General features: G+C 43.7%; 1 protein-coding gene across 3 annotated transcripts in view; it reads right to left on the bottom strand.

Moving 5' to 3' along the window:
• atp8b4 (ATPase phospholipid transporting 8B4) overlaps nucleotides 1-24,450 on the bottom strand; it is a 248,513-nt gene that overhangs the window by 82,702 nt on the left and 141,361 nt on the right. For all 3 annotated transcript variants that reach the window (XM_039772860.1, XM_039772859.1, XM_039772861.1), the window contains 3 exons: nucleotides 18,313-18,371; nucleotides 6,665-6,778; nucleotides 805-903 (listed from right to left, as the gene is read on the bottom strand). In XM_039772860.1, coding sequence (XP_039628794.1) covers nucleotides 805-903; nucleotides 6,665-6,778; nucleotides 18,313-18,371 — 272 coding nt within the window. The remainder of the gene's footprint in view (nucleotides 1-804; nucleotides 904-6,664; nucleotides 6,779-18,312; nucleotides 18,372-24,450) is intronic.

Here is a 24,450-nt window from a genome sequence, read left to right as displayed (position 1 = left end):
TTAATCCATTTTGGAATAAGGCTGTAACATAACAAAATGTGGAAAAAGTGATGCGCTGTGAATACTTTCCAGATGCACTGTGTATATATATATATATATATATTGTGGCGGCTGGCTGGAGATCCTAGGCCACAAGAGGGCAGCCACCCTGGTCCACATGGGGGCCACATGATCACCATTGGGGGGGCGCCCAGATGATTATAGATGACTCCTCCACACCCGGAAATGCTGCTGGAAGATTGTCACGAAGCACCTGGAGCACATCCGGGGCATTATGAAAGGGGCCACCTCACTCCATTAGTCGAGCCGGAGTCGGGAAGAAAAGGACGGAGTTTACGAGTGGAGGAGTGAGGGCGGCAGAAGAATAGAGGAAAGAGAAATGAAAAAAGTAATTGTGGCTGATTTATGCATTGTGTGGTGCTGTAAAGAACAATGAAGATTATTAAACGTGTGTGATTTTTGGACATCTGGTGTCTGTCCGTCTGTGTTCGGGGGCTGATCTGCTACAATATATATACGTACGTATATATGTACACACTCACGCACTGTATATAGCATATCTAAAATACCAATGTCAATAAAGCAGGCATTGATTTTCCTTTCACATTTTTATAGGTTTCTCAGTTTGCTTCATGCTGAAGCTTTAAACATACTTAAGCTGACTAAGCCCTGTGACTGGTGGCTTTCTGATGCGAAAACCAAATTGCCACTTTCTTTCGTGTGGATTTCTGTGATGCTGCTAAGCTCCTCACATACCCCATAACATGCTCAAAGATGGCACATAAATATTGTTGTGATACTCACATAGTCATCTGTAGCATCTTTGACAGCAGTGATCGTTAGTACAAGCACCAAAGGCACGATGGTGGTAAACCAGGACAGTGAGGAGATCTCAGGAATTAGCTGGAAGGAAAGAACAGCTAATTTGAGTTGAGTAACGGAGCCTGGAAATCTTGTTTAGAACCAGAAGGATTCTGGGAAAGTGTTACTCTGAAGCATACAGCCCACCCACCTTATGTTTTTACAAGGCTTTTCCATACTTAATCCATTCCAAGGCACTTCACCTATTTTAGTAACCGAGTAGACAGTAGAGCTGCTCAGCCACCTTTGGTGTAAAGTCCAGTGGCCACTAAAACACCTCACTATGTGGCTGTCCCTTAACCTGCCAGCCTGCGCTTTCACAGTTCATTTGAAATTTCCTGGTGGGTGTCATGGCCATTTATTCATTATAGAAGGTGAAAGATTAAAGGAAGACCGATCAGGTGCTTCCAAATACGTGGGTCGATTTCAATCAAGTTCTAGAATCATCTCAAGAAGAATTAAAGCAAACAGGAGGCACCAGTTTGGAGTGCAACAACAAAGAGTCTGCAAACTGAAGTAAAGGTGAGATTTCAGTTTTTGATTTTTAAACCATTCTGTAAACTTGGTTATGGAGTGTAGATTGATGGGCCAAAATGGCAAATGCATCCCTTTCAAATTAAATCGACAACACTAAAAAGTGTGCAGAGAGTGAGGGGGTCTGAAGACTTTCTGCATGCACTCCGCTGTAGGGTGTCACACATATGGCTTACTGGGGGCGTCTTGGGGGCTTTGCTCAAGAGGTGAAACAAGGAATGAAGTTACTGGCCTTGGAGTGAAGGAGAAGCCCACTGGCATCACTTCCAGACCTTCTCTGAAGTTCCATTCTTTCCCCATATAAGAAACAAGATGACCAACAGTCAGGGTTCATTATAGGATCTGCATGTCCTTGGAGGATGCTGGAGTAATTCTTTTGGAGACCTCATAAGATAAACTACACAGATCTAGAAGAATTAAAGCCTCTGGTGAAGCAGATTACACCTCACTGGCAGACCTCAGTTTGTCAGACTGGTGAACTGAACCTCAGAGACTGCAATCACTAGGACAGGAGCCCCGTTCTCCTTTCCTCTTCACCCTGTACACATCAGACTACAATTCTGACACTTACCATATGCAGAAGTTCTCAGATGACACTGCCATTGTGGGGTAAGTCAGGGGTGGACATCAGGAGGAGTAGTACAGGGGTCTGGTGAATTACTTTGTAGCATGGTGTCGGTCAAACCAACTTTCATTGAGCACCTCCAAAACCAAGGAGATGGGCGTGGACTGTCACAGGTCTAGACCACCACTGAGACCTGTCTCCATTGAAGGGGTTGATGTGGAGCGGGTCAGGACCTATAAATACCTTGCAGTGCAGTCAGATGACAGGCTGAACTGCTCAGAGAACACAAACGCTCTGTTCAGGAAGGGGCAAAGCCGGCGCTGTTCCCTGAGGAGGCTCGGCCCCTTTAACATACGTATGTAAGAAACTCCTGCAGATGTTCTGTCTGTCGGTGTCGGCCAGTGCTCTCTTCTAGGCTGAGGTGTGCTCTTTGCTTGAAGAGAAGAGCTGCTGATTGTATTGAGAAGCAGATTAAGCGAGCAGGACCTGTGGTTGGCATGGAAATGGACTCTCTGGTGACAGTGGCAGAGAGGAGGACACTAGGGAAGCTGCTATCTATTATGGACAATGAACATCACCCACTGTACACCACCATAATTAAACACTAATTGTTTAGTGGTAAGTTGCTATCACGGAACTGCTATAAGGATAGATTTAAAAGATCTTTGTCTCCAGCACCATTAGACTCTTTAACTCTACCCAATGGGGCCCTTTGTGTGGGGCTGGGGGGATTGGGGTTCAGTTCAGACCCTGATGCTCCTTCTCTGCTCATAAGCTATTTTAGCTGTGCACCACACCTGAAATCTCACTACTTGGTCACTAGTGTATAACCTTTTTTCATAATGCGTCACTGTTATCCTATTAACATAAGCTATGTCACTTTATTTTACTTTTTCTTTACTATTATGACACTTTATTATGACGTTATTTGCACAGTTCCCATTGCACTGGCATTATTGTATGCGCCATCTACATTCCCTTTATTGGACTCTGAGATTACAAGCCCTGGGTACGCACTTAATGTTATTTACTGTAAATAGTGTGTACGTAAATGTTTGAATATAACTTGGTATAATCCTTGGCTACTGGTATTTAAATTTCCCTCGGGATCAATGCAGTATCTATCTATCTATCTATCTATCTATCTACTGTATATAGTGCCTTTTCTCTCTCTCTATCTATCTATCTATCTATCTATCTATCTATCTATCTATCTATCTATCTATCTATCTACTGTATTTAGTGCCTTTACTATCTATCTATCTATTTAACTCTCTTTATACTGTATTTAGTGCCTTTTCTATCTATCTATCTATCCAATCCTGCCTACTATACCTATAATAAAAAATCCAAATGTCTCATTGACATCCTGCGAGTCGTAATTGTCCCACAGATGGATAAAAGAGGAGTCAGTGCAGGAAACAAGAGAAGAACAAGAAAGACATCTGAGACATGGAGGATAAAGTGGAAGATGGTAAGAAGGCAGGATCTGTTGGGGTCCGTGTGAAGGAGTGCAGGAAGGCAGTCGTGTGGATGACCTTGTGGCAGGCACTCCAGGGGGGATGAAGGGGTGGCTCCTCTTCTGAGACAGAGCGATGCTCGGTGCAGCACCCCTCACGCAGACCCCAATGAACCAACAGGTGGGGACCTGAGCCTGGATTTCAGTTGGCTGACTGTGCCTGTCGAGAGGCCGTCTCCTCTGGCTACAAGACCGTAATGAGTTATTAGAGGAGACTCCTGATTGTTTTACTGAAAGGATTACTGTCAGGATTTTAACTTTATTTTCCTATGGATTATTTATTTATTTATTTATTTATTAAAGATCGGACTTCGCTGTTTGAACCCTTGTTGTGTTTAAGAATAAAAGCACAGAGCACTTTGCACCTTCCTCTGCTGTGGTATGTGTCTTCATTCTCGAGTTATCACTATCAATAGTTCGGGTTTGAGTGCTGCCAGGGACTTTGGTGCCAACCCGAACTGTCACAGGGGCCAAGCGTCACTGGAGGTCACCTTGTTCTTTTGATTTTGGCTGCTGGTCCTCGACTGGAATTCCCAGTTTCTATTCTTGACCGTGTCTTTTGTTTTCATGCATCATCTCCTGGTATTTTCATGCTCACAATAGTCCGTGACACAGGGGCCGCTAGTTGGAGTCACAGCAAAGTGCATTCCAGACAGAAAACGAGAGAAGCACTTGGTGGGCATCCGGAACAAACTTCAGAGTTAAGTCTTTAAAACAGAAACTCTTTAAAGTTTGTAAAACAAAAATGTTTGGATGAGATATGGGGACAAGTTATCTAACTGCTAACCAAACAAGCTTGGTGGTCTTGTGTCTGTATAAAATCTTATATTCACTGCCAGCATCATACTGTCTTTAATAATAGTCTTGTCTAAGTATCTTTAGTTTTTTTTTTTTTTTACTACAGGCCTGCATTGCTCCACAATAAATCCACTCTGACAAATATCTTGCAGACTCAACATGTCGGCCTGTCCTTCAACAAAATCACTTTATCAGTCACCAGTCATCCCAATATTGATCTTATATAGCTCCTTTCAGAGACTCAATCAACGACTGTTATACAAAGCCTAAGTAAGCTTCTAAGTAGTGACAGTACTTGCTCACTGGGATATTTCAAAAACGTTCCTTGAAAAATAAAGAAGTGGCACCACCCACTTTGCCTTTGTCCCCGCCCCTTTAAAAATCACATGTTCATATCGTTCATGAACTTCGAGAATCTTCAGGTAACACGACTTCCTCAGGCTCGTGTAACCCAGCAGTGAGTTATGGGGAGCCAATCATAGCAGCATTGTACACAAGACAGCTCTGAAGGTAAAGGGCAAATTTAAAAAATCCAAATAGCCGTGTCAATCTCCGTGGGCGCGAACGCACAACCACGAGGAGTTAGTGAGGTAATTGGGGCAAGTCGCACCTGCACGTGAGGGTGCGATCGTTCTCAATTACTTCATCAGCTTCCTGCGGTACGCGATTAAGACGCTGCGCTCACGGAGCCGTACAAGTATGGGCTGGCATTAAAAGCCAGAAGTCTGCATGACCATCATCATCAAGTCTTTCCATGAGAACCCTAAATACAAAGAGGACTGTTTTCATTTGTGTTAGATAGAATGTCCAGAGGGGGCTGGGTGGTCTCGTGGCCTCAGAACCCCTGCAGATTTTATTTTTTCTCTCCAGCCGTCTGGAGTTTTTTTTTTTTTGCTTTTTCTGTCATCCCTGGCCATTGGACCTTACTCTTATTCAATGTAAATTAGTGTTGTCTTATTCTAATTCTTATTTTGTCTTTTATTTCTCTTTTCTTCATCACGTAAAGCACTTTGAGCTACATTATTTGTATGAAAATGTGCTATATAAATAAATGTTGTTTTTGGCACAGAAACAGAAAAAAGAAAAATGAAAAAAGAGAGAAAGTGGACGTTAGAGGAAGAGGAGGAGGAAGAAGAAGAAGAAGAAGAAGAAGGAGGCTGAGAGCCAGTGCGGGCACAAGCAAGAGCAGGCTCACTAGAGAGCAGGCAGCTGGGAGAGGAGCCCCTGAGGAGGAGTGTGTTGCAGACACTCAGTAGAGGGCCAGCTGAGCAGTCCCGAGGATGACTCGCCGCAGATGGTAGCAGGAGTCACAGAGGTTTGGGAGGCTGATCCCCAGTGTGAGCGCCCTGGCCATTGGGGAACCTGAGTCTCGGTTCGTTGGCAGCCATACATAGCCAGGGGATGGAAGGCTACCAGACCAGGTTAGAAGGTCAGCTGCACCTGTGGTGGTAGAGCGACTCCCCTGCTGCAAGGCCCGTATGGGATGAGCAGGGGAGCCGCCAGCTAGATGGTGAAGGCACCAGATTTTTTTGAAAGGAATACTTCCTTTTTCTTTTTTTTTTGCCTCATTTTAAAGGATTTTTTTTTTTCATTTTAACCTTCACTTTTTACATCTGTTTTATGGATTATTTATTGATTGTTTGTTAGAAGACTGCACCAAGAAAGCACTCTTGCACTTTTTGCACCATCCCCTTGCTACAGTGTGATTTGTCCCCATCAGATCAGTTACATTACTAACAATGTCGGGTTCTAGAGGCTCCTAAATCAGAAGAGGGAGCATGGAGCCAGACCGCACCGTCACAAGGAACCAATCCTGGGGCGGATGGCGGACCATCACAGACCCCCAAACACACACATACACACACTCCTATTCATACTGGATCAGTGGAGAATCACCAATTAACCTCATAATTTCACACACACACACACTCCCATTCATACTGGATCAGTTTAGAATCACCAATGTAACCTCACAATCACCTCTTTGGGATATGGGGGGCACACCCACGCAAACACAAGTAAACAACAGAGTGGGATTCAAAGCTAAGATGTCGAGGTCTTTGGCAGTGACGTACTGTAGAATAAATATTGGCTTTGCATGTCTCTTTTGATCTGCTTATTTATCTGCATGTCTTTCTTTTAAGATACACCAGTGTCTACGCATAGATAAACCCAAATGTTGAAAACTTTGCCAAAATGAATTTCCTGAATAACATAAAGCAGTCGCTCCAAGATAATTTTATCTGACAAGAGCTTTCCATATCCGCAGCTCTTAATGTTCCAATAGCTTAATCAACAATAGGAAAGGCTGAAAGTTCATTGAAGTGCCAGGGAGAGCCAATGAGGCCCGGCGGACTCCCTCCTAAACACTGCTTAGGATAAGTTACCTGTAATATAAGCAGGAACAAAAAGTAGGCATTGGCAACACGCTGGAATTGTTCAAATAGGTTGATTGGCAGGAATGTGAAGATGTTGTATTTCGAAGTCTTGATGCGATTGTCCTGTAAAAAAAAAATAATAATAATAAAAAGCAATTGTAATGTTTTAGTCCTTCCTCAGTTTCTGACTATAAATGTCCCAGGAAATGGGTGAAGCCAAGGCTGGGGGCATCACGTTCACACATAGGGTGGTCGTGCAAGGTATGAGACTACAGGTGAGAGAGAGAGAGAGAGATTAGGAGCCTGCGCTGATATAGCATGTTGGCACACCCACTACATGACAAACCACAGATTAGGACCCAAATGCATCTGTGCAACGGGTGACACCTCAGCACCACACTGGAACAGTGTGAGGTTTTTTACATCGGCTGGAGTGCCAGTCCTGCCACCATCCCCCAAATTTACCCTTGCAAGTTAGAAGACCTGCTTGTAGGGCTGGATGCAGGTTAACATCATACCTAGGACGGAGCAATTGCAGGTTAACAGCCTTGCTCAAGGGCCCAACGGAGTGGAATCACTTCTGACAATTACGAGATCTGATCCAGTGACTTTCCGATTGCCAGTGCGGATCCCTAGCCTCAGAGCCACCACTCCAGCCCTTAACTATGACACTGGGGCTCCATCTCTATCAGGCATCAGTCCAGAATGAGATGCCATCTTCTGTGAGCACCTCAAATATATAGCCCTCCGACCAGAAGGTGCAGAGTCAGTTGCCCTCATTGGGCGTCTTCTCCTTTGCTGTGGGAACAGAAAGAGATGATCCCATTAGCAACAGTGCCCCCTCTCGCCCAGGGGTGGAATTGCTTTCCAAGGATGAGCCTGGAGTGTGACACTCAGTTGCACATGTGTGACAACAGGATCGACGGACAGAAGAAATTGTGGTGTCTATGTGGGTGTAATGTTCTAATTAGAATAAGTATTAGGCCAAAAGTCCGAGTACTAATGCTCCAACAACAAATTACAGGAAATTACCAGGACTTCTGAATAACACATCGTCAGCTCCAGCTGAACACCGAAGTCCAGGAGGCACCTCATTGGAAGAGGAGCAGCACTGCCATGAAAAGCAAACAGGAAAAATGTATCTTCATTCCCATCCAATAACCAGTCATAACCAGGGTTGTGGAGCCACTGAAAAAACCTGCTCACTCAGTTTAAAAAGGTCAACTCAGATTTTGAACATGCTAGGGCTCCAACCAGAGCTTAAATGGCTTGTGAGAGTTTTTTTGTTTTAATGCATTTGTAATTTTGTAAATAAGAATGCTGTTATGGCATAGAAAGGTCTCAAAAATACTGAAAAGTGGGGGAACCAGTGTAAAAAAAAATACAACTAATCACACAAATGGCAACATAAAATCCATATAAATAAAAGATTTACTTTCAGAAAAAGCTATGTTAAAGGATAAGCTAGGCATTTCTCATGACAAAGTTATTCCTTCACATGCATTTACCATGTGAAATTGTGTTGTAAAGTTCAAGTATTCTTGATAAATTTTAAAAAATATATGGCCGGTCCTGGCATTTTCACAATGAGCTATTTATTTGTCTGTTATATAGTCCCTTACACATCTATATATCATTCTACCTATTTCACATTTTTTGAATTTACCCTGCCTTACACATCTATCTGTCTGTCTGTTACGTAGGGCCTTACAACATCTATCTATCTAATATATAGTGCCTTACATATCTATCTATCTATCTATCTATCTATCTATCTATCTATCTATCTATCTATCTCTATCTACCAACTGTAATAACGTTCTTTCAATTTTTATATTATGATTTTATAATAATATATTATATATTTTAGTAGAGCTTTATCTTTAATGATTGTGATGCACTCTGTTGGAATGACAGAGACACATCTATCTATCCATTAACTGTAATAACTGTCTTAATAATGTGCTTTTAACTTTTATCTAATAATTTTATTATGAAGTGTCTTTTCTATCTATCTATCTATCTATCTATCTATCTATCTATCTATCTATCTATCTGTCTATCTATCTATCTAATAGTTCCTTACACACCTATCTACACACCCATCTATATTCCTTATTTTCTATCTTTCTTCCTTTTCCCATTCCTGTTGTCACACATGTGCACCTAGAAGGCAGTCAAAGGGCTTAACTGGGTGTAAAACGGTGAGCCAGGGGGTGTGTGACTCGACATTTGCGCGATAGAGATATGAGCGCCGACAAAATAGCGCCGATTAAAACGCGGCGTCAAAATCGCGCAGACAAAATCGTGCCAACAAAATCGCGAAAGTTTCATTAAATATGAATTACTAGTTTAAAGCATATATAACAATGTTTATTTTACAAGTCAATATTATGAGACACGGCACGCAGATAGTCCTTAAGATCACGCCCTGCATATGTAGGAAGAATTGCAGCAAGACGTCTTGATAGTTGAGCGTATTTAGACTTGCTGGCTGCCTGACTGCTGGTAATTCCGCTTTGTATACGACGCGTTATGCCAACCCTCGACTGAGTCATTTGTTCGCGGCATGCCATCAGCAGTTATAACAGTTATAACCTAGCACATAATGTGTACATAATGCGCACGTACGCGTCCCACTCTCTTGGCCTCTCTCGCGATTTTGTCATGGTGATTTTGTCGGCGCGCATTTGTCGAAAACCAGTTAGCGACTTTGTCGGCGCTCATTTGTCCATCGCGGTTTTGTCGGTTTTATTTTTTCTCCAGCCGTCTGGAGTTTTTTTGTTTTTTCTGTCCCCTCTGGCCATTGAACCTTACTCTTATTCGATGTTAATTAATGTTGATTTATTTTATTTTATAATTGTGTCTTTCATTTTTCTATTCTTTAATATGTAAAGCACTTTGAGCTACTGTTTGTATGAAAATGTGCTATAGAAATAAATGTTGTTGTTGTTGTTGTTGTCGGCGCGCATTTGTTGAAAACCAGTTAGCGACTTTGTCGGCGCTCATTTGTCCATCGCGGTTTTGTCGGGGCGCATATGTCTATCGCGCTTTTGTCGGTGAACCCAGGGGTTGATGCTGTGCACCTATACCTCTTGTCCTTCTTCTGCAGATCACCAGATGACAAGAACACCTAAGCCCTAACCAGCTTCCTCGTTCCTCTCTAGACCACGGCCTCCTTCTGACCTCACTTCCCCTTCTTCCCTCCTGGACCCGCCTCTTTCTTTCCACCACCTATAAAAACCCAACCTCTACCCTTTTGTGCCAGTCCTGTTTTGGACAGAGTCTCTTGTGACTACTTTATTCTTCCTAATTACAGGGGGTCCTCGGGTTACGACACAGTTCCAATCCTACGACGGTGATGTAACCTGAATTTTGGTGTAAGTAGAAACACACTCTAGCTTAAGTCACTTACCTATCGCTTGCAAAATCATAACCTAGAACATAAAAACACAACGGAGCCACAGAAAAAGGAAAAGGACATAAATATACTGTACTGTACAATGTACTGTAGCAGCAGAATAAATGAGTGTAAAAAAATCCTCACTTTTATTCCTTCTCATGTCTCAATTTTTTTAAGCTTTTATGGGAGTGAGCGTTGTAAACTCGAAACATTGTATGTCGAGACGTTGTAACCCGAGGACCCCCTGTATCTTTCTTTTTATCTGTCAAACTGGCTTTCCTCTGTCTCACATTTTGCACAAATGGGCTCACACAGCACATGCCTGCTGCCTCTTGTTAATGGAGATATAAAAAGGCTTGAATCTGTCACTTAGCCCACCGTGTCCCATTTTATGCCAGGCTCGTCCCCTGAATCTTTATTAAAGCAAGTATGGTGGGTTGACACTTCCTAAGAGAATCTTCAGAGTTCCTTTTAAGATTAATCAGCTGCTGCTCACAATAAGGTACCCTCTGGTTGCTGGCCAATTGGCCCTAAACCTACCAAATAGAAAGTGAGTGCCGCCTTTCCGCTCCAGTTACCTTCAGCTGACTGCATCACAAAATTTAAAGTGAAATTTGTTAACCAATTATTTATTGATTGATTTACTATGCACTCAACTGTGAGCGCTGAACGAAAGCCTCAGACAAGAGGACCAAATCTCGTAGGTTATTAAAAGACCAAAGTGCAGAAGGAGCCCATTAATGCCACTGCCTCGTATAAAAGGACAGATAAGATAAATTCAATAAACGGTGATGACTAGTAGACGCAAGCCACTTACTCTACCAGCTGATCAAAGAGAACGTGAAATTTAGTTTGTTTTCAGTAGTTATTAGATGGCATTTTAAATGGGAAAGACTTTGACAAGAAATTGCATTATACTGTGTACAACCCCACAGCCTGAATTCTAAAAAAGTAACATTAAAGAGCTCCATTAGGAATCAGACACACGTCATGACCAAGCAGAAGGCTAACTTTAGAAGAATGTCTCCAAATCTCTTCTTAATCTTGATGACAATAACATAAAGTGACTTCCGAGATAAGAAAGTCCTGAGCTCAAATTCTGGACTCAGTCGTTGTCTCTGTGACCTTCTCTTTGTATTGCAGTTTCATTCCACACCTCAAAACTGGCCACATTAAGTCAACTGGCCCTTTATAAGGCTGTAGGGGTTTTGTGTGTGCCCTGTGATGGGCAACTGACCCATTTAGTACCACATGGCTTGCCAAAGTCTTTATCCAAGGTGACTTAAAGATTAGGCTACATGCCCACCATTTAAAATCAGAGCAAAGGATGATTCACTAACACATGCGGGGATGGAACTGGCAGCTTTGGGCTGTTATGTTATAGCCAGGGTTTGTTCCCCGCTTTATGTTTATTTTCCCTTATTTTTAGAATTATGTGTTTCTGTTATTATGTCATTTTTTATCAATATGGCTGTATTTGGTATACGTCCGCTTTGGAATAAGTCCAACTTGGTATACGTCCTGTTTGGACACGAAACATTTTGCGTGGTATACGACCTTTGTTTGGAATACGACTCGCGTGCTACCCTTGTTTACCTCTCCCAAGACAAAGCCACGACTGCCCACGAGCGTCAGTACGCCAGTTGCTAGCATTCAGTGAACAACCCGCGCTATAACTCTCTGTGAATTTTCACGTGATTTGTGTTTTTTCACATAAATTTGAATTGATTGTTGAAAAGTATGAAGGTGGCGTGCGTATCCGGGACATGACTGCTGCATACCATATGCCGAGAACGACGGTATCTACGATTGTGAAAAACAAAGACGTTATTAAAAAGTAAATTGAGATTACATTTTCATTTATTTCATCTAATTGCTTTTGTATTTATGTATTTTAGTACTAAGCAGTGTGTAAATTATTTTATACAACCCCATCAATGTATAATATGCCAATAACAATAGGATTTTTTTTCATGGGAACAGATTAATTATTTTCCCTTTACAGTAGAACCTCGGTTTGCGAGCATAATTCGTTCCGGAAACGTGCTCGCAATCCAAAGCACTCGTATATCAAAGCGAATTTCCACATAAGAAATAATGGAAACTCAGATGATTCGTTCCACAACCCAAAACAATTCACATAAAAATGATTAATACAAAATATAAAGTAAAAATACATAAAACAAATTAACATGCACTTTACCTTTAAAAAGAATCACGGCTGGTGTGAGTTTCTAAACTCATGTGGGATTCCACCCAACGGGACGACACGCGTAAGAGCGTCTCAAAGCAATCGCAGCCTCCCAGCGCTGTAGCAGTTCGCCGTATAAGCACATCCAAAAAGATCGCAGACATGCTATAAGCGCCTGTCATCAATGGGTGATACAAGGAACATTGTAAAGATCCCGCTACAATAAATAACAGCGCTGTTGCTGTTTCAAGCTGAATAAAGCTGATGTTAAAGTACTGAGACTCAGCTTCATGTTTTGGGGAGCAAAATGGGGACTCGCACTTCACAGCGCACACACACACACACACACACACAGTCACAATGCTGTAGTAAACAGTATACGCTCGTACGGATGTTGACTATATGAGTGGGGCACACAGACTTAGACGGAGAATAGGAGACGATTGCCAGAGAGAGAGAGAGAGAGAGAGACGGATGAGTGAGCGAGATAAGGAGAGAGAGAGAGAGACGCGCTGGGCGAGCGAGCAAGATAAAGAGAGAGAGAGAGAGAGACGCGCTGTGTGAGCGAGATAAGGAGAGAGAGAGAGAGACGCGCTGGGCGAGCGAGCGAGATAAGGGGAGAGAGAGACGCGCTGGGCGAGCGAGTGAGCGAGATAAGGAGAGAGAGAGAGACGCGCTGGGCGAGCGAGCGAGATAAGGAGAGAGAGAGAAGAACCCTCAGCTCAGTTGTGATCACATGACGCTCAGCAGACAAAGTGTATCCATACTACTCGTATTGCAAGACATCGCTCGTTTATCAAGTCAAAATTTATTAAAATTTTTTGCTCGTCTTGCAAAACACTCGTAAACCAAGTTACTCGCAAACCGAGGTTCCACTGTATTTCTTATGGAAAAAATTTGTTTTGTATACGTCCTGTTTGGTATAAGTCAAAGGATCTGGAACGGATTAATACCAAGGTACCACTGTAATTATTTATTATTTATATTTGTCTCCTTGCTATGAGTCATGCATGTGCGTTGGAGTGTCTGCTCATGGGTTCAATTAAGGTATGGGATAACCTGCCGGGGCAAAAGGGGGCGCTGTCAACAACTTTCTCTTTTCCTTCTCTTCCCAAACCACAGAGAAACCGCCCATTGAGGGCACTTAGCCCCGCCCCTTCCAGGTCATGTAATAAAAGGAGCCCGGCTGCCTGGAAGGAGGCGTCTTGTGCACTGCTAATAAGGAGCAAAGAAATATTGAAAGCTACGGAAAAGGAGATCATTTCAATGGAAATTCTACTAGGGCAGCTTTGGCAATTTGGTGTTTCATAATGCACATTTGAATTTTTAATTATTATTAAAAATAATAATTATTTATTTATTTATATATATTTTTTTGCTTAATGAATCTCTGCTCCACACTCCAGCTCAGTGGGTGGCGGTAATGTACCATTTGCATTGGTCCGCCAACCACCATAAAAACCCAGAAGAAGAAGAAGAAGAAGGCATCTTTTGTACTTGGAGCGACCCACCGGACAGATCTCCAGTGATCACCCCCCCTTATTTTGCAGTAAGGAGCTGAATTCTTTTCCTCCTTTGCCTGAGAGGCTATTTACAATGACGCCAAGAGACATGATTTTTGTTTGGACTGCTTTCATTAAAATGAGACGACCCGGTTTGGTGTCCCAACTTTTCATTTGTTCAGCGAGCTGTCATGACTGCACCCGGCCTCATATGCTTCTTGCATTCCCAGGGGCGTGCGGTCAGGGGAGGCAGGTGAGTCATGAAAAGTAAAAAAAACTAATAATGATAGCATGAAATAAATGTGTCCACTGGTCTGTACTATAATTGAAATGATTATTGAAATAATTTTGATCATTTTATAGTCAAAATAGCTGAATTTGCGCATTTCCTGTTCAAATGTAGGGGAGAAACGTGAGGTGTGGCAGCGACGAGCCTCACCTCCCCTCAGACTGCGCTCTCCCTCACACACGGGGTTAATGCGTTAAATTGGCACGTGCCTGTGCTGTCTCTCGGTATGTCGTCAATATAATGTTTGCAGACATGTTTATTATACACCCTGCTTTTCTAATATCTTTAATGAATGTGTTTGACATATTTAGTCTTGCTGATCGGCCATAAAACCACAGTGAAAAGGCACAAGGTGAGGTGAGGTCTAGTGTCCACAGTGGCCAAAGGTACATGGAATGAGCTCCATGTGATAGATGGTCGGGCAGTGTGGTGTAATGGCTAAGGCATCTGTTGAGAGCACAGCAACACAAGATGGTCAAAAGGCCTTAAAATATCCTAAAGCAGGCTAGTGCTCACTTGGGAGCCTCATTTCTAAAGCTTACATACACACAAAAGGAAGCACGAAATGTGCGTACGCAACTTTCCACACAAACGTCTGGGTTTTTATTAACCCGGGTTGTTTATATCGAAGGCAACTCTGACCCAGGTGGACGCAACAGATTGGAAAAAACTGGGAAATGGCGACACCCTTGGTCAAGTAGGGAAACGCAGCAAAACCAGCTCAATGATGACTCGCAGGCACAATAATTCATATCACCGAGCCACTCTTAGACGGAAACCTCAATGCCATATGGCTCCTCGACTTCCACAGCACCCACGGTACCCATCGGGGTGAGATATTGAACTCCAAGTCCCATGGTGTCCTGTGGGAATCTGCTGTCAATCCAGGTGAGGCTGCCATCTAGCATTCCAGGGAGGCAGTGCCCTAAAGAAGCTCCATTTCCCCCATCCATCCATCCATCCCGTTCAGGTTGGGCTGCAGTCCGTCACTTACACCATTTTGTAGAGCAGCGTTTCTCAACCTTTAAGTATTTGCGACCTGAGTTTTCATAACAGTTTTAATCGCAACCCCCCTAATGTTTTTTTGAAAGAAGCCCACTAATACCAATTTGTTCTTTTTAAATTAATGATATATCATAGATGCATATTTTATTATACCTACTTAACTTTTATCGACATTTATCTAACTCTAACTATTTTTCTAGTATCAGAATGTAGTTTAAGTTCATTTGTTTTGGTTTCAATAGATGTATTTTTCATATTTTTGATTCTTGTTTTCTTTTTTTCACATCTTCGCCCCCCTTTAAGTTACTTCGCGGCCCCTATGTGGGCCCACCCCACAGTTTGAGAACCACTGTTGTAGAGATCTGTTTTCACTTTGACATTAAAGGGTCTTTTTCTGTTGATCCGTGTCAAAAAAGCTAAATTACATCCACTATGATTCAATTTGTGTATCAATAAAACGTGAAAACCTCTCAGGATGTGAATACGTTTTAAAGGCACTGTAGGTGTGAGTAATCTGAGACAAGGAGCGAACGCGTTTTCTCCTTTACAGCTGCTTCCTAGACGTGTCACTGTAGCGGGTTGCTTTCCAGAAAGCTGATTAAGCTGCCCCTACCTACACCACCAGCCTGGCAGGAACGAGCGATGATGAGGGAAAACGGGCCTCTCCTGGGGTTTAGGAGCCGCCTCTTCCTTCTGCTTTGAATCTGAGAACTGCTTGGCACAGCACACTTAGCATTCATGAATACAGCAAGGTTAATTAACGGTGTTAATGGCCCTGTGCCTTGCTGCTTGATTTAAACAGTCAAAACGCTTTCATAAACGCCATAAGGGAGACTCTTTTCATATATGGTTCTTTTTTTTTTTTTAAATAAACCGAGAGTACCCAAGCTGACAGATGGAATTAAGCACAGACTTGAATGTGCAGTACGCGAAACCCTTACATCTCTTTATTTAATATGCAGGTTTTATTTTATTTTTTTAACAGATCATTTCAAGCACAGTTTGGATCCATTAGGTATAGCAAGCGTAAAAAACGCTTCCCTGCGTACAAAATTTGACATCTCGGAATGGAATTTCCCACAATGCTTTCCCTTTACTGTTTCCTTTTTGTCTCTTCTAATAAATCAATTACTACATTCATCTTTGTGAGTTTAATTTCAGAACGTAACCCCCTATGACTGGGACTCTGGGATTTGTGGGATCCATGACTATGGCCGTGGCCTTCTAGATTGATTGTATTAAAGGAATGAGATGGAACACGCTGTCAAGAGGAAAGATCCGGAATCAGAATCACTTTTACAGTGGGCATAAAAAGTCTACAACACACAACCAAAATGGACGATTTTGTGTAATAAGAAAATGAAACCAAATTCACCTTTAATGCAAAATTACAGTCTATTCAAAGCAGGTGTGATGAACGATATGCAGGGTCGGGCATCCCATTTGGGAAGGTGGGTGGTTCTAGCCCTATGCCACTCCAAGAAACGGGGCAAAGAAAACTCTTCCTTGCCCAGAATAGAGGCAGAGGATGCAGATACAATACAATATAATACAATTTATTTTTGTGTAGCAGCCCAAAATCACACACAGAGTGCCGCAATGGGCTTTAACAGACCCTGCTTTTTGACAGACCCCCAAGGCCTCGACTCTCTAAGAAGACAAGAAAAAACCCTTATAGAAAAAAAAATGGAAGAAACCTTGGGAAAGGCAGTTCAAAGAGAGACTCCCTTCCAGGTCGGTTGGGTGTCAAAAAGAAGGGAGTAAATACAATAGAATACACAGAACAGAACACAAGTAATCCTCAATATAATCCATCCATCCATCCATTTTCTAACCCACTGAATCCGAATACAGGGTCACGGGGGTCTGCTGGAGCCAATCCCAGCCAACACAGGGCACAAGGCAGGAACCAATCCTGGGCAGGGTGCCAATCCACCGCAGGACACACACAAACACACCCACACACCAAGCACACACTAGGGCCAATTTAGAATTGCCAATCCACCTAACCTGCATGTCTTTGGATTGTGGGAGGAAACCGGAGCGCCCGGAGGAAACCCACGCAGACACGGGAGAACATGCAAACTCCACGCAGGGAGGACCCGGGAAGCGAACCCGGGTCACCTAACTGCGAGGCAGCAGCGCTACCACTGCGCCACCGTGCCGCCCCCTCAATATAATGTAATAGTACAATACTGTAGAAATAGTACAAGTACAGAGCAGAATTCAACAGTAGATGATGTCACAGAATACGATTTCGATTTGTTTAGAGTCCTGAAGACCTCGGCCATCAAACTGCCTCCCCCTATTAGCCATTCCACAGCTGAGTCGGTGCTGGGCCAGCCAATCCGATGAAAGGTGTTTTGTCTATTAGAGTATTATATTACTCTACTTTCCTCTTTTGTATTCTTTATCATGTAGTCTTTGTCAGAATGCCTCAAATCTCCCAGACTTACCACTGTTTCTAAGGTATTTTACCATATAACTTCTCCCCACCTTCCCTTCTACATGTTGTGAACTTTGACCCGGACACAGACAGACGGACATCATATTGCCACCCAACACACCGTTTATTGTACAACTATTTACAAAAGTCACGTGCTCACAAAACCTCAGTGCTTCCAGCACCGATCCCCCAAAGTCCAGGCTCACAGTCTTTTGTGCCTTTCTCCTGACTGCCTCCAGTCCTCGCTCCAGCTCTGTCTACTACCGCCCGACATCCACTGCTGACTGGAGGGAGGCGGCCCCTTTTATAGGAACCCGGATGGGCTGCAGCTGCTTCCCGGCAATCAGTCCTAGCCAAATTTGAAATGTGAGTAGTCAACAAGCTATTCTGTTGGTACATAGTGTGTTTCTGTCCCCACCTACCTACTGCAGCTTTATTTTCCTTTATTTTCACAAAAAAAACTTAGGCAAGAACAAAAAAATTCATTTTTTCTGTGAGTTCTAATGTGCATAACTTTTGATCAGTCACACCTACAGTGATTCTGACTACTAAGGGTGAAACTAGAGAATGTTACCTTTACAAAGAGACCAAACATGTGTTTATACTCCAGATAGTTCAATAACAGCAATGATTCTAATTTGGAGAGGTCAATTTACAAGCGATTTAACAAAAATGACCCCGCTTGATAAGGGGTTTAACATAGTGTAACGTCTGAGAACTAGATTTTGTGACACTTAACAAGCCTTCAAATGCAACACTTTTGCTTTCCTGGTGTCCACTTAATTCTATGAAAAAGAAAAAGGAAAAAAGTTTGGACTTACTGCATAACGAAATCTTTCATTATATTCACGGTCATTGGCTTTTGCGTGGCGCTCCTCCTCTGCAAAGAAACAAAAGTGAAGCGCGTGAGTCAAACTGACACAAGTTAGTGTTATAATCAGCCACTAAAGAGAAGATCGGACCAGTTAGCCTAACATGTAATCCTTTTTAGGATATGGGTAGCAAACCGAAGGACATGGACAAGAAAAAAAAAGTATAAAGACACAGGGAGTGTCACAGAATGAGGGACTGATACCCAGGACACTTTGTGAAGCAGCAGTTCTTTGTTGCCCCGTGATGATCACGTCCTAGTGAGCTGAATGACTTCCGGCCTGTTGCTCTGACATTACATGTGATGAAGACCATGGAGCGGCTGCTGCTTCACCACCTGAGCCAACAGGTCCGCCATGCCCTCGACCCTCTGCAGTTCACATACCAGGAGAAGGTGGGAGCGGAGGATGCCATCATCTATATGCTACATCGATCCCTCTCCCACTTGGACAGAGGCAGTGGTGCTGTAAGAATTATGTTTCTGGACTTCTCTACCGCCTTCAACACCATCCAATCTGTGCTTATTAGGGACAAGCTGACAGAGATGGGAGTAGACTCACACCTGGTGGCATGGATAGTGGACTATCTTACAGACAGATCTCAGTATGTGCGTCTTGGGAACTGCAGGTCTGACATTGTGGTCAGCAATACAGGAGTGCTGCAGGGAACTGTACTTTCTCTGGTCCTGTTCAGCCAACATACATCAGACTTCCAATACGACTCGGAGTCCTGCCATATGCAAAAGTTCGCTGACGGCACTGCTATTGTGGGCTGCATTAGGAGTGGGCAGGAGGAGGAGTACAGGAACCTAATCAAGGACTTTGTTAAATGGTGCAACACAAACCACTTACACCTGAACACCAACAAGACCAAGGAACAGATGTTCGATTTTAGGAGGCGCAGGCCCCCCATGGACCCTGTGATCATCAGAGGCGACTGTGTGCAGAGGGTACAGACCTATAAATACCTGGGAGTGCAGCTGGATGATAAATTGGACTGGACTGCCAATACTGATGCTCAGTGCAAGAGAGGACAGAGCTGACTATACTTCATTAGAAGGCTGGCATCCTTCAACATCTGCAATAAGATGCTGCAGATGTTCTATCAGACGGTTGTGGCGAGTGCCCTCTTCTATGCGGTGGTGTTCCGGGGAGGCAGCATAAAGAAGAGGGACGCCTCGCGCCTAGACAAACTGGTGAGGAAGGCAGGCTCTATTGTAGGCACGGAGCTAGACAGTTTGACACCTGTGGCAGAGCGACGGGCGCTGAGCAGACTCATGTCAATCATGGAGAATCCTCTGTATCCACTGAACAGGATCATCAGACAGAGGAGCAGCTTTAGAGACAGACTGCTGTCACCATCCTTCTCCACTGACAGAATGAGGAGACCCCACACTATGCAACTTCAGTTCCACCCAGGGGGTAAACATTAACATTATACAAAGTTATTGTCTGCTATACCTGCATTTTTATCACTCTTTAATTTAATATTGTTTTTTATGTTTGCTGCTGCTGGAGTATGTGAATTTCCCCTTGGGATTAAAGATGCTAAAATTTGCATTTGGTGTGATGAGGATGGACAGGATAAGAAATGACGACATTAAAGGGTCTGCTCAGGCTGGACGGTTGGGAAACCAAGTCAGAGGGGCGAGATTGCGTTGGTTTGGACATGTGCAGAGGAGAGATGCTGGGTATATTAGGAGAAGGGTGCTAAGGATAGAGCTGGCAGGTAAGAGGAACAGGGGAAGGCCAAAGAGAAGGTTTATGGATGCGATGAGAGAGGACATGCAGGTGATGGGTGTAACAGAACAAGATGACGAAGACAGGAAGATATGGAAGAAGATGATCCGCTGTGGCAACACCTAACGGGAGTAGCCGAAAGAAGAAGAAGAAGATTTCCACCAACTGCCCAGAAGGCACAAAAGAAATCTCCGTGGAGCACAAAATGCAAAATGGAATTGCCTGTGAAAGCCAACGAGTCCCAAAAGCAAGGTCAAAACACAGAGCAGAAGGTCAAAAAAAAAAGATACAGAAATTTACAAAAAGGTACAGCAAGAGACACACAGGGTTCCCAACTCCCAAGCGCATTCACAATGAACCGCCAGGAAGTGTCTGGATTTGTAGGTGGCAGGCAGTTCCTATCGCGATTTAGGCAGAATAGTGAGGCCTTTTCCTTTTGGAGTCACCATATTGTGTACCGTTGTCACGGTAGCGTGCCACGTTTCTAGGGGTGTGGTCTCCAGTGTGGTGACCTTGACTCTGTAACGGCCGATCCCTTTACCCAGCCGGCAGCTACACCTCCAAGACCTGTGGCCTGGATAATTTACTGAGAAATCTAACTATCAAGCCGTACTTCTACACAATTAAACTTTTCCCCACAATCGACGGTATAAATGCAAGTACACAAAAGCAGGATGTAAAATTAAATGGATTAAATGTATTAAATGAAACAAGACATGCCACAAAACAGATATAAATATAAATATCCCTCCACCCCAGCAACAACAAGACAGCACCAAATATAAATACAAAAACCCTCCCTTGTCCCTGTAACATATAACACACAACACGAACAACAAAATGACTGATAAACAGAATGATTGTGAACTTGAGTCCGAATATAAAAAATGTCCTGAATACGGATGACTGAACTAGCGGCAATTGTGGTGTTTGATTTTCCCGGCGATTGGAGCAACCTCACCGTGATTCCTCGGCGTATGGTGGATGGTGAATCGACCCCAGGGTCTCAGCAGATGCAGGTTGAAAGACAGTCCGGAAAATGAAAAGCAAACTGGTGAAAAGGCGCGATGTGAAGAAACAGCAAGCAAGTTGAAGTGGTTGAAACAAAACGGTCTTTTTTTTCTTCTCCTCTCTCTTTCCTTTCTCCTGATTACTTAAATAGTCTGTGACGGCTGTGATTGATTAATTAAGAACAGGTGTTTTCCAGGTTTGCGGCTGTGGTCTCCTTCCATCATCCGTCCTCCTTTACGGGGACGGCATTAACTGATACACATACAAACAGCAAATGGGACAATGAAACGAGACGCACTCAGAACTGACATTTAAACACTAACTATGTGGCCCCGCTACAACTCGATGCATTGTTATTTAGGGGAAGACTTTACAGGCAGTCAGGGAATTTCAGCATTTTGTTTTTCTTATATTCTGTGCTCTGATGATCGCTTCTTTATTTTTTACGGGTTTGCCTCTGCTTATTCTTTTGTTTTGCCCAATTGGTTCTTCATTTCCCAGTCCTAAAATCTTTATCAAGTCCTTTGGGATGAGCATTTCCCCTGCTTATAACAAACAGTTAAGGAGAACTCATTAGTGTATTGATCTAACAATCACCAGACAAAAAAAGAAAAACAGGTTGTTGTAAGATCATCCAACCATTTTCTAAATTGGCTTAATCTAATTTTATGGTGGCAGAGAGCCACAAAACCTAAGACAGATCAAGTGGTATCAGATTTTTAAAGTGGAAACAGTTCATGAACAGTGGGGCATATTAAACAATTTACATTGTAACCACAAGGGGGAGCCACTGAGTCCCCAAACCACAGACACAGCAATGCCCAACACAACTCCTGGTTCAAATTAATGATTTTTATTTGTCAAAAATATCATATTTCATAGGGATGTCACCAAAAATAAACCACTCACTATCCTTCCTCCTTCAACTCGGACTCAAACTCCTGCCTCCCGACTCAGACTCGATTTAAGTGAGGCAGCAGGTTTTGTATTAAATTAGACCCAGTGTAACCAGTAGATGGCGCCACTGAGCCCCAAACCCAAGACACAGTAAAGCCCAACACACTTGAATCCACACAATCGTCCAAAGATCATACCAAAGTAATCCAGTCCTTCCTCCTTTCTTTCTCCTGTTGAGTGTTGCCTGCTGCCTCCTGACTCTGACTCCCCAATGTCACGCCATGTCTTCCTGGAAGCACTTCGAGGCCATTTAGAAAGAAAGTACCCTCTATAGGTACCCAGAGCTACCCACCGGACTCCAACTTCCAAGCACCCGTGTAACAGGGTTGTCACATGTGGACCACTGCCACCTAGCGTATGGAGGAAGGGAACTGATTCCAACTCTCGGCTTCCGCTGGTACCTCCATTATGTTTTACCAGCTAGGCACAAAGTTACTTTTTCATCCTGCTGGCAAATCCGTCTATCCTTTTGGGCCGGGATGCCTGTTCTTCTCCTACACCAGAAACTGTGAAACACTTCCAGGTCGTGCGGAAACCGGGGCAGTCCTCCCTCAGCAGTGCCCTCTGGTGGCCCCCAAAGACGCCAGTGGGACTGAGTCTCCGGACTCCAATTCCCATGCCACCCTGTGGGTGTCCTGATCGGGATTTGATGTTATTTGTTAGGCTTTACTTTTAGTGTTGTCTTTTATTCTATTAATGCTTTGTGTATCCTGTATCTCTCTGTTTTAGTATTCTATTCAGGAAACATTTATATTGTGGAAGTCCGCCTAGACACAGACAGGCGGACATCGTTGGTTCACCCGCAACACGTTTATTAGACATTGAGCTACTTACAAAAGTGCACACAAACCCCAAAAGTCCAGGCCAATAATCAAATGCCTCACTCTCTTCAAGCCGCCTCCTTGCCTCCTCCAAGACCTTGTCTCCTTCTCTCCCGACTCCAGCCAACGAATGGAGGGAGGCGGCCCCTTTTATTTACACCCGGACGAGCTCCAGGTGCTTCCTGACAAGCCTCCGCCGACAGTGTGGTGGAAGCACCAGCTGCGCACCCTGAAGCACTCCGGGTGTCCCCGATCCTCTTCCCACAGCACTTCCGGGTGTGGTGGAAGTGCTGAAGTCCAGGGCTCCATAGGCATCGTGGCACCCCCTGGCAGTGACCATGGGCCCCCACAGGGCTGAGCTTCAAAGCTCTGTACCCGTGGTCCCCAAAGCCACCAGGGCGGTCGCCCCCTTGTGGTCTGGAGGAGGCACAAGCCCTCCTCCGGTCCTCCTGGGCGTCCCGGCTGGGTAGCAGCCCCAGCCACTCGCCAAAATATCCAGTTGTTTCTTTATGAGACTCTTTGAAGCGGCTTGAGCATGGAAAAGGAACTTTATAAATAAAATATATTATTATTATTATTGTTATTACTTTATCGGGCTCCAGCCTTACACGGAAGCGCTCCCAGGTCCAACCTTTGCAACAACATAAGCATTCCTGGGTTTTATATAAAAGGAGCTGCCTGCTTCAACTTGGGGAACCACAGTTGTTGGTGGGAATTAAGCTTGCACGTGGAGTGGAGGAGGCAGACAGAGAGAGAGAAGAAACCTGGGAGTTGTACTGTGGCAGTGGTGTTGTGAGAAACACTTGCTGAGGGAATAGTTTCCCATGAATATAATCCTCTCGTCTGCTGAATACTCATGTCCGAGCCTGTCTGTACAGTCGACCCTTAATATACGACCGGCCTGACATGCGAACAACTTGATTTACGACCAAACCTTTTGTTTTGATTTACGACCAACATCTTGCGTTACGACCCAAATGCGGTCACGTGTATCCGCTTGTGCGATTGAAAACAAACAGCCGAGAGCATTCGTAAGCGTCAGGCGGAGCCCAGATACATGTGTTTGGGGACGTAATTTCGGTCAGTGCAGTGATTTATCTATATATATATTTCATTAAGACCATAGCAAGCAAGACGCATAATTGCGAAGGAAGGAAGAGAAGGTAACAAAGGTAAAGAAAGCGATTGTTAAGGGATGTTAGTTAGTGGGCTGGCACGGCACATGATGATGTCATTAGGCTGAAACAGCACCGGCTTGCTTTGGAGTGTATTATTACAGCAGTTCACAACACGACCAGCTTTGAACTGAGTGCTCGACTACTGTCATTATTAACTTGAGAAACAGCGATCACAATCGAAACGAAGAAGGAAATTGTGCGGAAATATGAGTGGCGTTCATGACCGATCTCGCTAATATGTACAGCATATCGAAATCCACCATCTCGACAATTTTACAAAGAAAAGATTTGCATAAGGAGGCTCCTTCTAAACGATAACCACCTTCTGTTTTATTCTCCTCCTCCTCCTCCCTTCCTGCAGCCCAAAGATGTCAAATTAAATG

This window comes from Polypterus senegalus, chromosome 12 (genome assembly GCF_016835505.1).
Source record: "Polypterus senegalus isolate Bchr_013 chromosome 12, ASM1683550v1, whole genome shotgun sequence".
Lineage (NCBI taxonomy): Eukaryota > Metazoa > Chordata > Cladistia > Polypteriformes > Polypteridae > Polypterus > Polypterus senegalus.
The sequence above is the reverse complement of the archived record's forward strand: the minus strand, read 5'-3'. Positions and strand labels throughout refer to the sequence as shown.